Here is a 16,562-nt window from a genome sequence, read left to right as displayed (position 1 = left end):
GGATCAAATCTACTCACAAGTTTGCTGCTGCAGACACAGAGCACACACAAACATTTATTTGGCTATTTCTAAATTAAGTAAGGATGAAGATGATCTACAAATACTAACTAATTTTTTTTTTTTATATGGAACTAACACAATTTCATCAACAATTTCATCTACAATGTAGATGTCTACATCTGCGCTAGTCATCAAAGCCTCCTCTGTAATTAATGGAGAGACTACATTTCCTCTCAAAAAAGGTAGAAACATAAAACAGGTCAAATGAATCACACTCAGTGCCCATTTCACTGCCTACGAGGTAGGATACAGAATGGTTACTCAGAGGTAGGTATCAAGGTCCAAAGTCAGGGGAAATTACTATCACGGGTAAGGTATTTCACATTTCTCAAGTATGCCCCTGGTTACGAGATAAGCCTGTGACTTTGCCGTTCTTGCTGTATCTAATGTCTGGAATCAAGTTTCTGAATATCCCCAACAAACACATGCAGAGAACATAAAAGGGAGTATAACTAGAGCAACTAGTACTTCTGAACTTCCTTATCCTTGTACAATTTGATCCTTGGTCTGCTGTTAAATTACATGTATAATTCCTCTACAATAGCTGCATGTGCCATAGCCTATATATTATAATACACTGAAGTGCTGCATAAGTATATTATGTTTGCCGACATCTTTATTTTACTGAGATTCATTTAGTTATTAAAGAAGGATCTACTGGGTTTCTTCCCCAGCTCAGCTCCATTTCTTCCTTAACAAACTAAAAATGCCTTTAAATCCCTCCAGAACTACCCCTTTCCTGTTGACTAATGACCACTACAGATCCCAGGGATACATACTGAACAGAGACTGTTCAGTAGGGCCTGTTGTGACAGGACTAGAGGTAACGGTTTTAAAATAGAGGGAGATAGATTTAGATGAGATAGTAAGAAAAATTTTTTTCACCAAAGGTGGTGGAACACTGGAACAGGTTGCCCAGAGAGGTGGTGGATGCCCCATCCCTGGAAACGTTCAAGGCCAGGTTGGATGAGGCTCTGAGCAACCTGATCTGGTTGGAGATGTCCCTGCTTCTTGCAGGGGGGTTGGACTAGATGACCTTTGAAGGTCCCTTCTAACTCTAACCATTCTATGATTCTATGACTGCAAAATGCTCTTCCCTGCACTCCATCCCAAATAATCAACAATGGTTCAGATTTAAGATTAATCTTTCTAAATAGTAAGAAGTTGGGAGAACAAGCCCTTACGCAGTTGAGCTTCTGTTCGCTCCTTCTCTGCCTCTGCTTGAAGTTGGCCAAAGTTGCGGTTTCGCATCTCCGTCATCATTCGTTGAGCTTCAGCCAGTTCTTTGGCAGCATCTCCCAAGGGCAAGTTGTTACCTTCTGCATTTGTACCAGCTATTTGTTCCAAGAGCACTGAAAAGAAGTATTGTCAAAATCAAAGAGAGAATGGTCTCTCAAACGGGAGGGCTGGTCTGTTACCTGAAAAAGGCATGTCTGTTCCTGAATTCCTTAATGAAACAGATCCATTTTGCATTAATTATATTAAGCTGAAAAGTAACCTATGTCACACAACCAGAGCTAATAAAATGACATCAGGCTTGAAATTTGTCCCAAATGACCAAGTTCACAGCAATAATTTTAAGCTTCTAACTTAAAAAAGCCTATGATAGCAACCCAGACTAAAGTCAGGATAGTTAATTTGTTGCTCTGAATGCCCCTGTGGGTAAAGCTTCTCTGTTCCTATCCACTACATAGGGAAGGTAGGCTCCTAAATTGACATTATCTATTAGATTTCTAATAGGAAGAGTAAATTCCACAGCTATGTCAAAATTCTGATTAATGAAGTTGTTTTCTAAGAAAACCTCTCATGCTTAATAAAGAATATTGTAAATAAATTGAAAAGATTCCACAAAACAAAACATGTTATAGAGTTAGAAACTATTTTTACCTTGTATATTGTTGACAACTATTTGTATTTGTGAAACCAAATCCTTTCCTTTCTGATTAGTTTGGCCAAAATTATTAAATAATATCTCAGCTGCTTTGTAGTTCATTTCAGCCTATCAAGGGAAAAAAGCAATCAGATTAAAAACACCTGGATACATCATGCTAATAGGTAGTCAAGAGATGTGTATTTTTTAATTGATTTGGTAAGTCACCTTTTCCTGGAGAGCATTTACGTCATGATTTAGGTTAACAAATTCCGTCTCCAACTCATCTACCTTTGAACCCTGATTATGAACAACAGAACGGTAATTGTTCAATAAGACCTGAAAAGAAAGGAAAAAAATTCCAATAAATCACCCATACATGGGAGAAAACAAGCAAAATTTCACAGGGTTAGATCTTTACCCAAGATAAACAAAAGCAGCATTACTAACATGAAGGCTGAACAATTGATGCCCAAAACCTGGGCTTTTTTATCTGTGAGTATAGCAACTGCTATTCCAACCAAAGAAAATTTATTTTAGGATTAATTTTGGTATTGGCAATTGGAATGTTGGTGTTTTCTGGTACCGCAGAGACATGAAGTGCTGCGAAAATACAGAGTTATAGGGAAATGTCAGAGATATAGCTTTAAAGGTGAGCAGGCCTCGGAAAAGGCAGAGATACTGATTCTCTTTCAGAGCATGACATGGAAACAACAGCTGTCTTCTAACAGGTGAAGCCCAGTGCTGTCAGCATCCTGTATTTGAAATCAAAAGTTGATGTATGTTTCCTTGCAACCCAACACAAAGATGGCATAAATTCGTAGGTTCAGCTCTTATCTGAAATCCACTTCTGCATTTATGTGTGCCTACCTTTAAGTCCTTGATGCGTGTTTCCAGACGTCTCATCTGCTCCAGTGTGCGGGTACTCGCATGGACATTTTGCAGCTGAGACTTAATCAGCTGAAGCTCGTCACCTATTGTGCTCAAATCCTTCAGCAGTGTAATTACACAGCTATCACAAGCTGGAGGGAGCATAAGCAAAGGAAAACAATACAAATTATTGATATTTGGTGCAGAGAGCATTTCACTGAGTAAATTAATAAATAAGATGCAATGGAAACACTTTGATACTTGTCACCTGGTACTGCCTGAATAAGAAAGGCAACAACAGAGCCCACTATACTGGGGAGAGTGACCAAACCCAGAAATGAGGAGCCCTCATCTACATCTGGCTAGGTGACCTCCTCTTTATAATTTTTCCAAGTGTTTGGTCAAATGTTTGCTTTTAAAAGATTCATTACAGGACATCTTCAGTCCTTTTTAAAGTCTGCCACCCTTAAAAGAGTCATCAGTATATGTCTGAAGCAAGCAGACAGCAATCTAAGTGCAATTCTGTATTTTTACTTACGGTCACAATCTTCATTTGGATCCACATCTTTTGGTTCGTTATTGAAACATTCTGAAATCACAAGATTGTCATCAGTAACTGAAGTTTTCTTATGGGCATACTACTACTGCATTTCTGCCCTCAGTTTTCACGGCTGGCAGCCATTAAAACACGGTGCTGCTCTTTGCTAAATCCACACCCACTGTGAACAAGCTGAAATGCCCAGTAGGCTTGAGCATGCCAAAATATTCAGCTCCTGCTTAGGCCTTGCTGAGATCAACACCTTTTTCATTCCTCAAAGTAAACTGACTGTAATCCTCCTAAATATATGCTACTTGGGTAGCAGCAGGAGGTTCTCTCACATCAAGCGCTGAATGTATTGCTAGAATTTGCCTCGTGTAACACCAGGATTGGAGCCACGACTATATTGTTAAAGCATTTTACCCAGGACATTGGTTCAAAACTCTTTATCTACTTAAGCATCCATGTTCAAACCACAAATTCTGATTCCCCAAAGGATGCCTTACCCACAAGGAACTGAGAAATGTTTATGGCCTTCCTTCATACCTGTCCCAGCTTGCAAGATTAAGGGATTAATCAAGCTTGAGAGAAATCCAGATTGTACGCATCGAAGGAGGCACTCTATGTAACCCAAGTCATGGAGGGTGGGCCACAGATACAGGTGGTATACGACAAACATTGCCCGCAGACTTTCCAACAAGCTAGCACAAGTGACTGCCTGTTCAGTGTGCTGTTTTGTTTTGTTTAACAAACCGTGTTACAAGAAGCTTAACGCTCTCCAGGTGCACATGGGATTGTAGCATCTTGGGATCCTATCTTCTAGGAGGCAGGAGAGGAACTGGCTCCTAAAAATGCCATCATATAGGACAGGAATCTCCTTTTCTTGACACACAAGTCCCTTTTACAGGTTTGGTCCTAGTGCCAAACTCTCATCTCCTCTTGAAAATGAAAAGGGCTGTGCATGTCTCTTACTCTGAAGGAAAAGGATGCACTCAGGGTATAGGCTGCTACTGTCAAGAGTCAAGAACAGCTTGCAACTGTGAGAGGTTACAGTGATAAAATTGGACCTGAACTTTAACAGCAGCATGAAACAGCCTGGAACAAACTGCCTAGCAGTGCCATTTCCTTTGGCACTTGCACATTAAGTCATCAGGAAGTTAAATGGGATTGGTAGTGAGCACTGCTGCTAAAAGGAGACAAGTCACAAAGAATATATTTGTAAGAGAATGAAGGAAATTATTCTGAAATTCAAATACCCATGCAGTTCTGCTGTTGTGTAATTCAGATAACACCAGATACATCTCAGCTGTCGCTGCGAAGTACCAATTAAGTAAAACTATTATTACAGCTTGTGCACAAACAACATCGGCCAAGAAATGGTGAAATGAAAGTCTGGCCAAGTGCCGAACATCATGCACAAGAAACCTGCTAGAACATGCTGTGCTGATGATCACAGAGAGTTTTATTCCTAACGAGGAGAAAGAGACGGCTGATCAGAATATATAGGTGCAGACAAACTGAAAACAAACTGGCTTGTTGAATTTTGCCCTACGGATTAGTTTGTCCTAGCAAACTCTTGCTTCAAAAAGAAAGGAATGACAAAACATCAAACACTGCTTGGATCTGTTCCACACAAGGTATAAATATAATAAAGATGTATTACTTCAATGATGAAATATGAAATGAGAACTAGCTATTGAAAAATTGCACCAGCTGCCAACAGCAGTTCACATCACTTGCTGGTTTTCTAATTTCTGTGACCAAGGAAAGATAAGGTGATCTTTGGCAGTCATTTGAATGCAGTATGAAGAGTAGTGCAGAGAAATTAAGAGTATGGAAATACTAGGAGTTACTAGTTTGACAGTTCACAAACATCTGAGGAGGAAAAGCTGTCTACAGGGAAAGAAAAATGTAATTTTATTGGGAAAAGAAAATATGGGAGAATCAAGGTCTTTTTCAGGAGCAGTGGCCTATGTGTTTCTAAATAGAAATGAGTATCTCAAGGGATTGAAGCGAATTGACAGGCTGAGGAATGTAGGCTCAGGCCCTTTACTTCAGAATTATAATAAATAAAGCAACCATATGCCAGTGGCATAATATTCTTATTAGAGTGCAGTACATGTGTGACTGATACTGGGAAAATCACAGATGTCTTAGACAGCAGAATGGTGTATAGCAGGATTTATAAAACAGCCTCCTGAGTCAAGTCCTAACTTCCCCTGTAAACACAGTTAGCTTGGATACCTAAGATGGCAGCGCCTGATGCAGACTGAAGATGTCACTGATCTGTCCCAAATACATTTTTAAAAGGCATGTTGAGACTGCTCAGTTTCATAAACCCATAACACAGACTGGCAAGATAAGACTTAACCACGTCAGAAGAGGAACCATAATGCATTTAAAAACTTACTCATGATACAGAAAAAAAAAATAAAATTGGTAGGATTTTTGAAGGCAAATACATGACAAAATGGCTTACCAAAGGTGAACGCGATTACTCAGGACAGCCCTTATATTACCATGGTGTTACGTTTTTGGAAAACTTACTTTTTGTTTAAAATGATCTGCATTTCATATAAGTCCACATCTTTCCTTCAGTTCAACAGATCTAAGTACCTTCCCCTTCTCTGCTTCCCAGAGAGAAAACAACAGTCCCTTCCGTGTTCACAGGCCCTCACGTACCTCCAGTCAGGCGGTCACAGCTAGCCAGCTGTCCATTATTGTTACAATTACATTTCTGACAGTAGCCTCCATATTTTTGTGGATTTCCAAAATATCCTGGAGCACACCTAGATAAAGAGATACAAATATTTTTTATTAAATATTTGAAGGTACCTTTGTGAAATATACTTTCCCATGACAAAAAAAAAACCCAGTTATTGTCTTGAATAAACTTTCAAGAACTTTCCATTTCGTGTCTTGACTTAGACAAAAAGGGTGTATTTTTGGATTACAGTATCCTCTGCACTAAGCTAAAAATATCTTTCCAAGTACTGCAGAAGTTTTTTTTCTAAAAATAAAAGAACTCCCACAATGCTTGTATAGGAATAATTCACTTAATCTGAAAAAGTACAATATACACAGATACATACATACGCACAGAATTTGACAAGGCTTAACCCAGCAAACCACACCATTCTGATCTGTGATCCCACCACAAAACAGGTATTAAGGAGGATCACACTGGAAGCACATGTTGATATTTCAAACAGCAATGGCACTGTATGACATTATCACCCTTCTGCTGGGTAATACTTCCTCTTGCCATCTGCCAGCAAAGTAGTCTGTGTGAGTGATCTCTAAATATTTTATAGGTAAAATATATTGTCCAGACTGGCTAGCTAATATTCCTAGAAGTCACTCTGTTGTAAGATCTATAGGGGTGGTAATGCATGATTGAAGGGCCATGATGAGCAGCTGAGGTACAGGTAGATCTGGAAGAGAAAAATCTCTGTATAGCCTGCAGCTTAGATGTCAAAAGTAACAGTCTCGAAGCACAAGACAGTGTGCTACTGGAGGTACTGTCTCCAGGTGAGATACCATGACGTATTGGCCTCAAGCTTCCAGACCAGATAACAGCACTCCACTATGCTTAAATTCCCCCTGGATCTGAAACTCAGTGAAATTGCTCCCTCTGCCTCACAGAAACTGCCATGCTGTTCCTCTTGTGCTCTGCCAAACTGTTGCAAGGTTCCAGCAAAAACGATGGCTTCAGCGTTGTGTTTGTGCCCTCCACCTGTGGAGCACTTCAGAATGATTTGGGATGAAGAGTATGGGCGTTAAACGTTATGTGGTTGCTGTTGTATAACTATGAAGACTGAAGCACTGTCAGGTACGCTGGAGGAAATGGGAAAATGTTTTCAACTGGAAAAGGGACAAAGTGGGATTTATTACCATCAAAAAGAGTGCAGGATAAGGCAAGGCACAGGGCACTTATGCAAAGATGCTGACACTTGGTAAAAACTGCATAGGCACTAAATAGTTTGTGGAGAATTGTTTACATTTCTTCAGGAAGCGTTGGCTTTACATCTAGAATGTATAGCGCCACACTATAGCAGCTGTTTATGTAAATAGATACTGCTTAAATGCATGCACAGTATGAATGTGCATACATCCATATATTACCCAATACAGAAATACCTCCTTTTGTGGTGCCTCTTAAAAATCTTGGTCTTGAGAAAAGAGGTCACTTACTGTTCACAGCGAACTCCAGTATAGCCTTCTTTGCAGAAGCACTGAATTTCTTCACCATTTGCCACACAGCCAGTTGCAAATCTTTGGGAAGCAACAAAAATATTATTGTGAGCACATCATCAAATAGTTTTTACACTCTAGACGCTAAGCGCAGTTAAATGACTTTCAGATTAAGAAGTTTTTATACCACTAAATTACTTCTCAGTTAATTTAATCACCTCTAGATAAATTGCTGTGACTAATTCTCTGAAGTTTCCTACTTTTCCTCTAAATTATTTCCTTAGACTAAAAAAATAATAACTTCCTGACTCTCTGGACTGAGTATAATAGTTCACTACCCAAATGAAGGCCTAAAATAAACCTTAATAGGCATGTTGTAAAAAGCCTGGGTAGCTATTTTATCTTACTAGGCAAGAATCAATAGCCTGTGCTAGAGAACATTTCCTCCTGTTTGGATAGCTTTTTTTTTTGTTCGTTTTTTAGAGATGGAAACATTAGAGGATATTTTTATGTAGCTAATGTTCTTTGGGTTTTTTTTTTAACCAAGGCAGAATGGAGTTGTGCACCATTTGGGGGAGCTCCAGAGTATATCAGTTTAACACAATCATAGTTTTTTTCTCCTCTTTCTAGCAGACTTGTGTAGATTCAGATTTCTCTGGGGAGGAAAACCATTTTTTGGCCGATATTTGGGAAGGAGAAGGCAGGACATGAAGCAGGAATAGGCTATGTTTGCTAGTTCCATTTTTTTAATCTATTAACAGCCGGATAAAGCAAGTCTGTGTATTAAAGACAGCTGTCTGTGCTTAGAATTACATATAATTTGACTAGGTGGAAAATTGTCAACTGCAATAACATCTAGTGGGGTGCATTTCCTATGTCAGGAATGGTATTCACTAGCGTAATGTGCAGCTATGAAACTGCACAGGTTTATGGTCTCCTTAGACATTTCAGCACTCTTACAGCAAAAGATGACTCTAAATATGTTCAGTCAGCCTCAGGCAAGCACCTGCAGAAGAGGCCAATGCTGTCAAAAAAAAGATCCATCAGAGTTCCCTGATAAATTAAAAACCTGCCTATTGTCTGCTGGTGTAAAACTCTTACTTAAGGCTACCTGGTGTTTGCTAATATATCTGGCAAATACTTGGTGGTGCCTTTAGCAATTTATAGCTTAGGCTTTTTTTTTTTTTTTTAATTGTTTTTATTTAACACATTTCACATATGAGAACTGACCAATGATGACAAATAATGTGTCTAAACATACTATGCATTTAAAATGCAATTTACTGCCCAATTTAAAAGCCTGGCAATGTTATTAGATCCAAGGAAATTTAATTTTTTCTTGCTCAGTTTATTCATACTTCAAACGGAGCTTCCACATGAAGAGTCATCATAGTCTTTCAGAAATCTAGATGAGTGCTTATAAGCATTAATATTTTTAGATTATTTTGCATCTTACTACATTTTCTGAACTCATACAAAAGGCTTGTTTCGTCATTATCACTGTCTCCTAGCCAGAGTAATGGTGTTAAACTTGAGACTAAAGATAACTTACATCTTGCATTTCAGTTAACAAGAAAGATTCTGGATATGCCCAATAAGGGAAAAGTTTTCTATCCTGTATTTGTCACTAGGAAGGAGTTACCGGTGGTTTTGTACATAATTCCCAGGTGATGAACAATGTGCCTTTGTGGTTCAGGGACTGAGTGAGAATTGGAATACTGAGGTTATTGAAAAAAAGCAATGCCATGAGACAGAGCACCAAGTGTCTAGCGTGCCTCAAATGGGTCTGATGCCCCACCATGTTGAGTGATATGAGAACAGAGAAAAAGAACATTCTCATACTAATGTAGCAAGGTTTGGGGTTTTTTTTCTCTTTTTCTTTTTCCCTTCCCCTTTACTCTCTGCTTGACTACTCATGACCTTTTACTGTACCTGTTTGTATAAGGGCAAGGACACATCTGACAGGAACCTTGAGTGGCATCTCCAAAATAACCATCTTTGCAGCGCTCACATTTCTCCCCAGCAGTATTATACTGACAGTTCTTAAAAAGGAAGCAAGCAAGACAGTTAAGAGCGCTTCACCACTCAATATGGCTTTACTATCATATTTTTAAAATTATAGCAAATCTACCCAGAGGATATGTTTTTTCCCTTCCACATAATCAAGCATTTATTGCCAAAATGCCTTTACAGCCAGGATAGATTGATTCTAGTTATTCTTTAATTGTAGAAAGTACAATTTGCTCTCTGTTGTGGAAGAGCAACAGATAAATAAGCAGTATTAAACATATTTTTAAAGAAATTCAATCAGATGCATAGTTTGTTGAGGAACAGTCCATTAATGCACTCCCTCTGTCTTGATATTTCAATTAAAAATCACTCTGCTTTAATGGAACTTTACATTTTGCATCTTAACATGAATTAGAAGGCAGATATCATTTAAAAGCATGCAATTAATTGAGCCCAAGTACATTCTTTAAAAACTCCCATGAAATTAATATAAGAAGTATTTCTTGTAGTAGATTCAAATCAGAATTCAACTTCATGTACTTTCTCCAGTGTATATGTAATTTGTATTTTCTGGGGTAACTGGAATAAATAATGAAAAGCAAAGGCTCGGAAAGCAATTGAAGCTGATGTAACCAAGCCACTTTTTTAATGATAAAATTGTTGGGAATTGTATCTTATTTTAGAAACATTCCTGGTGCTAATTGTCACACATATTTATACGTTATGGGGAGAGGATAAGCAAGTTGCTTTTGTGCTACCTAAAGCAATGCTAATTTTAAATAGAAGTTGTTCAAATACATTTCTGAGCAGCCATAAAAATTCAATGTGACCAACACTCAAGAGGCATTAAAGCTCCCAAGTTCTGAAACTGTTTTCTTCAATGTGCAACAGACCGAGCCAGTGTCCCACAGCGCTGAGAGTGTGTACTAGTAAAGTGAAAGATGGAAAAAGAAAGTGGGAAATTGGCTGGAAGCGGTAACCAAGCAAATTGTGCTTCTGTTTCAGGGATCTCGATGGCTTAGGGCTGTGGCTGAAGGCCCTACTACCATGACTTGCAGCAGAGGGGCATTTTTCCCTACAAATAAGAAACAGTTCTGTCTCTCCAATCTCCTCTTACACATTTCTTCACACCCAGATTTCCTCAACCTCATCAACAGCCCTTCCCTTAGCCTCTGCCCATAGTAACCCCTAATTTGTTTTCATTTTGGTTAAATAATTAATTTTTTTTTCTCACTTGAGAAAGGTTCTGGGAAGGAACAGGAAAAACTCCAGTTGACATATGGGCCATTTAACTAGGAACCATTTTAAAATGCAGCCTCTATAAAAGCTGGTGCATATATTCCTGCAAAAATCTCATGGAAAATTCAGATTGTTTCTGAACAATTTTTATAATCCTGAAGAACAAAATAAATTGCAAGAAAAGTAAAAGAGAGGTATTTAAAAATATTTGTGTTGGTTTCATCTTGGAGCAACCTCCGCTCCTGCACCTCAAGTTTTTCTCCTGGCTTTTGTTTCGCTCACTCTGTCTATAGAAACTGAAGTAATTCCATAATTGCTGAAGAAAGTTTAAGATATTTCACATATAAGCTACTCTCAATGTGCCATGCTGTTCCTCCAGCTATATGGTGTAGAAGGACTGGAGAACACAACCCAGTGCTCCCAAGCCAGAGCAACAACTCCCTCATGTGCCTTCCTTCAAGTTTCACAGGGCCACAGACACCCTTGGAGTTACAGCATCTCAAAACCACCAGGTATTGAAAACTCTGAAAGAAAAACTCTCAGCTGACTCCATATGCACCCATATGGTACAAGGAAGCCAAAGTAGAATGGGTCATGGCCTCACCAGAAATACCTAGGCACATGGGGTCACGTGACATGAAACAACATGTCATGGGATGAACAAGTCTCAGCACCTTGCTGCTGCTGAGGGAACATGCCTTTCAGGAGGAAGGGCAGGGACCACAAGGACACAAAACCTAGTTAATGGCAGAGGGATAGCTGTTCCCTACACATGAGAACCAGTTCTGTGTTCTCCATCTCCTGCACTCCATTCTCCTTCACTTTCGGTAGTGCAGCACTGCACCCCTCTCCTTCCACCAGCACACAGCAGGATAGCTATTGCTTGGGCTGGGGGACGATTGCATTGCTGCCACAGAGGAAAGAGTCAGCCTGGGCTCAGCCTCACAAAGCCTTCTCTGGAGAGACACTGACATGTGAAGGTGCTGGTGTCCAGTGCTCCAGGTAAGAAGCAGGAAGAAGGAGGCCAAGTGAGCAAGCTTTGCACTTTGGATATAAAACTTGATGACTCCGCACTGGGAAGTCTCCTTGTCTTCACTGCATCACTGCAGGTCTTTTTGTCCCATGGCTCCTCTACAGAGAGACAAACTTGCTCATTAGTAGGTGGAGGCTCATGATGGAAATACAGGCCCTCCGGGCTTTCATTTTTCACTGCATTATCCTGGATGACTTTGCTTGTCCTAAATTTTGTTCCACGGCCAAGTGTTGATTTAGCTGTGTCTATCTGAAAGTTAATCCAGCTGTGAGAAGGAAGGGACAAAGAGGCATCTAAATCACATACTTCATGAGGTAAAAGTGAAATTTGTTTTTTTTCCCTTTATAATTTTCATCTGTAAAACATCCTCATCTTTATAGCTCTGCTGCAGCACTTTCCTGTCACGGCCTGCCCTACCTCTCCAAAGCAGGAGCCTGTAAGTCATCCCCCAGAATGTGCTGAATTGGTTTATAGTTTCCATTAAAGCAAAAGGGTTGGTTGAGACAAAGTCGGAGGGAATGACATAACGCGCAGGAATGCACCGCAGGCAGAACGGATGCAGCATGAACAAGGAAGAAATAACAGAGAAGGCAGACCATGAAAGATGTTGGCAAGGTTCTTGTTTACACAGTAAGTGAAAAATTAGCGAAAAGCTTTTAAGTGAGAATTTTTCAGAACAAACTGTTCAAAGAAGCATCAGGGATACAAGCTGGAGAAGCACAGTCGGCCAAATGTCACACTTGCATGGCTACGAGGGCTGATCCACTCTCATGAGGCTGCTTTAGGTTTAATGCGCTGTGCCAGGGAGCAAAATCTGCCCCACTATACCTTCTGCAACAGCTGAAATTTTCTAATTAATCTCACTTCTATGCCCTTTATCACATCTTATTTACTGCAGTATTTTTTAATCCATCTAGTTGTAAATTAAGAGTAGTGGAGCTTTACTGATGCTGATTAAACAAGCGATTCTGCAAAGACTATGCTATGCATGAATGTGCTACTTGTCAGCGTTGGCAAACTCTAGTATATGTGTATAAAACTAAGGACTGCATATGCAAGGATAAGACCCCATATTTGTTATAAATAACTACAAACATGTATGTGCTAGTTTGGTGACTTTTTGTACCATAAGCTAAGAAAATATACAGGGAAAAGAAGAAAACAAAAACAAGGACACAAATTATTCTAATTACTCACAGTTACATTAAGCATACATGTAAGTGTATGCAACTTACGCTCATTAACAGTGCAAGATATACAGAATGAGGCATGCAAGGATTATTTTTAGTTGCTAGGAATTTAACAATACTGTATGGTGCATATTGCTGTAAGGCAAATGGTTTTTTTCTCCTTTTCTTCAAACTAATTTCTTGAATAGTAATATTTACTTACAATACATTTTCCAGTACCATCTTGACATCTATTTGAATTTCCATTGCAGTTGCAGGGAACACAGCGTCCAGTAAACAGGCCTTTATTCTCACGATAAAATCCAAGGCCACATTCCTAGACAGCAAGCAGAGAGAAGAAAAATTGTGAGTGTTGGTGGAAAGAAAGTTTTACAGGTTATGGGAAGTGTATTTTGAAATTGTTTGCCATTTCCAAGGAGTAGTGGAGGTGTACATTTCCTGGCAAGCTCTTCTACATCCATGTTATTGTTCAAATAATAAGTATTTTAACACAATGAATGGCAACGAAGAATGGAGCTGAAGAAGTTACAGCCTAAGCATCTGAACCCTGTGCCCTACACTTTGTGGTAGTTGGGGGGGCCTACAGGAAAGATGAGGAGAGACTGTTCAGCAGGGCCTGTTGTGACAGGACTAGGGGTAATGGTTTCAAAATAGAGGGAGGTAGATTTAGATTAGATATTGGGAAAATTTTTTTTACAATGACGGTGGTAGAACACTGGAACAGGTTGCCCAGAGAGGTGGTGGATGCCCCATCCCTGGAAACGTTGAAGGCCAGGTTGGACGGGGGTCTGAGCAACCTGATCTGGTTGGAGATGTCCCTGCTTCTTGCAGGGGGGTTGGACTAGATGACCTTTGAAGGTCCCTTCCAACCCTAATCATTCTATAATTCTTTGATTCTATGATTTCATCAGTTTGACTCTAACCTCTGAGCAAAACACATTTCCTGTGGCTATGTACAAAGGTGCAGAATATGACTTTTAAAAGACAGAAAAAGATTTGGATATAGATTCATACTACAGTCTTCTCAAAGAAGAATCCTCCTGGGGGCTATCACAACTCAGATGAAGCACATGACTGGAAAAAGCCAGCAGGGATTCACCAAGGGCAAATCATGCTCAACAAATTGAGTCGCCATCTATGCACAGTTGATGTGATGTTGTCTACCTAGACCCTCCAAAGCTTTCAGTATGGTTTTCCACAGCCTCCTCCTAGAGACACTGATGTGTTACAGTCTAAACAAGTGCTCTGTGTGGTGGGTGGGGAACTGGCTGACAGGCTGTACCCAGAGGGTGGTGGTAAATAGGTCCTTTTCAAACTGTCAACCTGTCACAAGTGGGGTCCCCCAGGGATCAATACTGGGCACAACAGTGTTTTAATGTCTTCATAAGTGATCTGGATGATGGGATCAAGTGTACCCTGATGAAGTCTGCCAATGATACAAAACTGAGTAGGGAAGTGGACACTTCGGAAGGGAAAGCCACCCTGCAGGAAGACCTGGATAGGTTAGAAGAATGGGCTTGTGAAGTTCAACAAAGACAAATGTAAGGTCTTGCACCTGGTAAAACATAATACAGGAGCGTAGCACAGGCTGGGATCTACCCAGCTGGGGAGCAGCTCTGTGGAAAGGGACCTGGGGGTCTGAGGGGACAACAAGCTCAATATGAATAAATAGTGTGTTGCTGCGGCAAAGAAAGCCAACAAGGTGCTGGGTTGCATCAAAAAGCACATCACCAGCAGAGATAAAGAAGTCATTATCCTACTCTACTCAGTGCTTGTCAGGCCACACTTGGAATACTGTGTTCAGTTTGGTTTCCACTATACAAAAAAGATGTGGACAGGGTGGAGAGGATGCAGAGAAGGGTGACAAAGATGATGAAAGGACTGGGAAGTCTGCCATATGAGTAAAAGCTGAGAGAACTGGGTTTGTTCAGCCTTGAGAAAAGAAGGCTTAGTATAGACCTTGTCACCATGTTCTAGTATTTAAAAGGGTGGCTACAAAGAAGATGGAGACTCACTTTTTACAAGGAGTCACACAGAAAAGAGAAGAAGTAATGGGTATAAGTTACTTGTGGGGAGATTCTAATTGGACACAAAAGGAAATTTTTTCACAATGAGAACAATCAGCCGTTGGAATAATTTCCCCAGGGAAGTGATAGATTCCCCAGCATTTGACACTTTTAAGATTTGGCTCGACAGAGTGCTGGGCCATCTTGTCTACATTGTCCTTTTGCCAAGAAAGGTTGGACCAGATGATCCTTGAGGTCCCTTCCAACCTGGTATTCTATGATTCTATGAACTTATGGAAATCTCATATGTTAGCTAGTGGTTATATGAAATCTTGATATTAATTTAACTATGGTGTATTCCTTGGAAATACTTCTAATAAGGTATCTCTTAGATTAATTAATCATGACTTCCATAATAAGTCTACCTAGAGCTACACAAAGCCATGCTTAGACAGAGCTAGGTGATACAACAAAACACACAGCAATCTAAGTACAGGCTTGTCCCAGAGACCTGGGAAACATGAGAAGAATGTTTAGCTATTGAGGGCACAGGAGCAGAAGCGCAGCCTGTTGTATTAAAGTTGGGTTTAAATAGGGAGCTGAACCAGAGGAAAATTATGAATGAAGCAAGAGACATGAAGTTTGTTAGCCTACACCAGGAAGGTAGCAACTAATATGTTAAAATCAGGTTCTTGCTTGGCATGGGCAGGGAAAGCACAAGGATAGGGAAACTATAAGGAATTCTTCCTGGGCATGGAGCCTTCCCATATAAAGACCAATGCAAAAATTCATGCCCACCTTCTCTGCTCACCAACCACACCAAAAATGACTGGACATTAAGTCAATCCCTTCTGTTCCCTGTCTCCTTTTCACTAGTAACCAAGCTGGTGTGGTGCAAGGAAGATCAGAGGGTGTATGGAAACAGGGAGAAAGCTGTGCTCCCCATGAAGCAAACACCTCCCAGGTTCCTGCCTCCGGCAATGTACTTCTGCACTGTGCCTATACCTCACCTGCACCCCCCCCTTAGGGGCTGGCCCCAGTGACATTCAGAAAACAAGAGACAGTTGAACTTTAAAGCCATAAATCTTTTCTCATAGCAATTGCACCATCAAGACTGATTGGACTAATCTGAAGAGCAAAGGGTTTGTGGGACAGTGTCTCAAATCATGTTCCAGGAGTTTGAGGTCTACATATTTATGCAGGGACAGGATTAAGCAGTGAATTTATCAACCATGTAACTGCCAGAGGAAAAAAAAAACAATTCACCTCTCCCAAAGCAGATCCCAAAAGGAATATTGAGTTTTTGCTGTTTAAACAACAGTTGCTAATGGCACCTTTGCCTTCTTTACATGTGGGATAAATGAAAAAAAAAAAAGTATGCCAAATACTAATACATCAACAGCTTTTAATACTGACTTTAGTGTGAGCAGGGACTGAATTTAGAATAGCCACTTGAAATTTTTCAGCTACATTTTTTAAAGGGTGAATATATTCCCTGAATAACAGGGAGCCAATATACACAGCTTTTGAAGAAACTAGGGCCTGAAATACA

General features: G+C 40.0%; 1 protein-coding gene across 1 annotated transcript in view; it reads right to left on the bottom strand.

Moving 5' to 3' along the window:
- Window positions 1–16,562, bottom strand: part of LAMA3 (laminin subunit alpha 3) — a 121,083-nt gene that overhangs the window by 25,114 nt on the left and 79,407 nt on the right. The window contains exons 42-50 of the mRNA XM_086742264.1: window positions 13,207–13,320; window positions 9,465–9,574; window positions 7,533–7,613; window positions 6,021–6,127; window positions 3,339–3,389; window positions 2,801–2,952; window positions 2,159–2,269; window positions 1,948–2,059; window positions 1,245–1,412 (exon numbers count right to left, since the gene is read on the bottom strand). Of these exons, the coding sequence (XP_086598390.1) occupies window positions 1,245–1,412; window positions 1,948–2,059; window positions 2,159–2,269; window positions 2,801–2,952; window positions 3,339–3,389; window positions 6,021–6,127; window positions 7,533–7,613; window positions 9,465–9,574; window positions 13,207–13,320 (1,006 nt within the window). The remainder of the gene's footprint in view (window positions 1–1,244; window positions 1,413–1,947; window positions 2,060–2,158; window positions 2,270–2,800; window positions 2,953–3,338; window positions 3,390–6,020; window positions 6,128–7,532; window positions 7,614–9,464; window positions 9,575–13,206; window positions 13,321–16,562) is intronic.

The sequence above is a fragment of the Chlamydotis macqueenii genome, chromosome 2, assembly GCF_036417535.1.
Source record: "Chlamydotis macqueenii isolate bChlMac1 chromosome 2, bChlMac1.mat, whole genome shotgun sequence".
NCBI lineage: Eukaryota > Metazoa > Chordata > Aves > Otidiformes > Otididae > Chlamydotis > Chlamydotis macqueenii.
The sequence above is the reverse complement of the archived record's forward strand: the minus strand, read 5'-3'. Positions and strand labels throughout refer to the sequence as shown.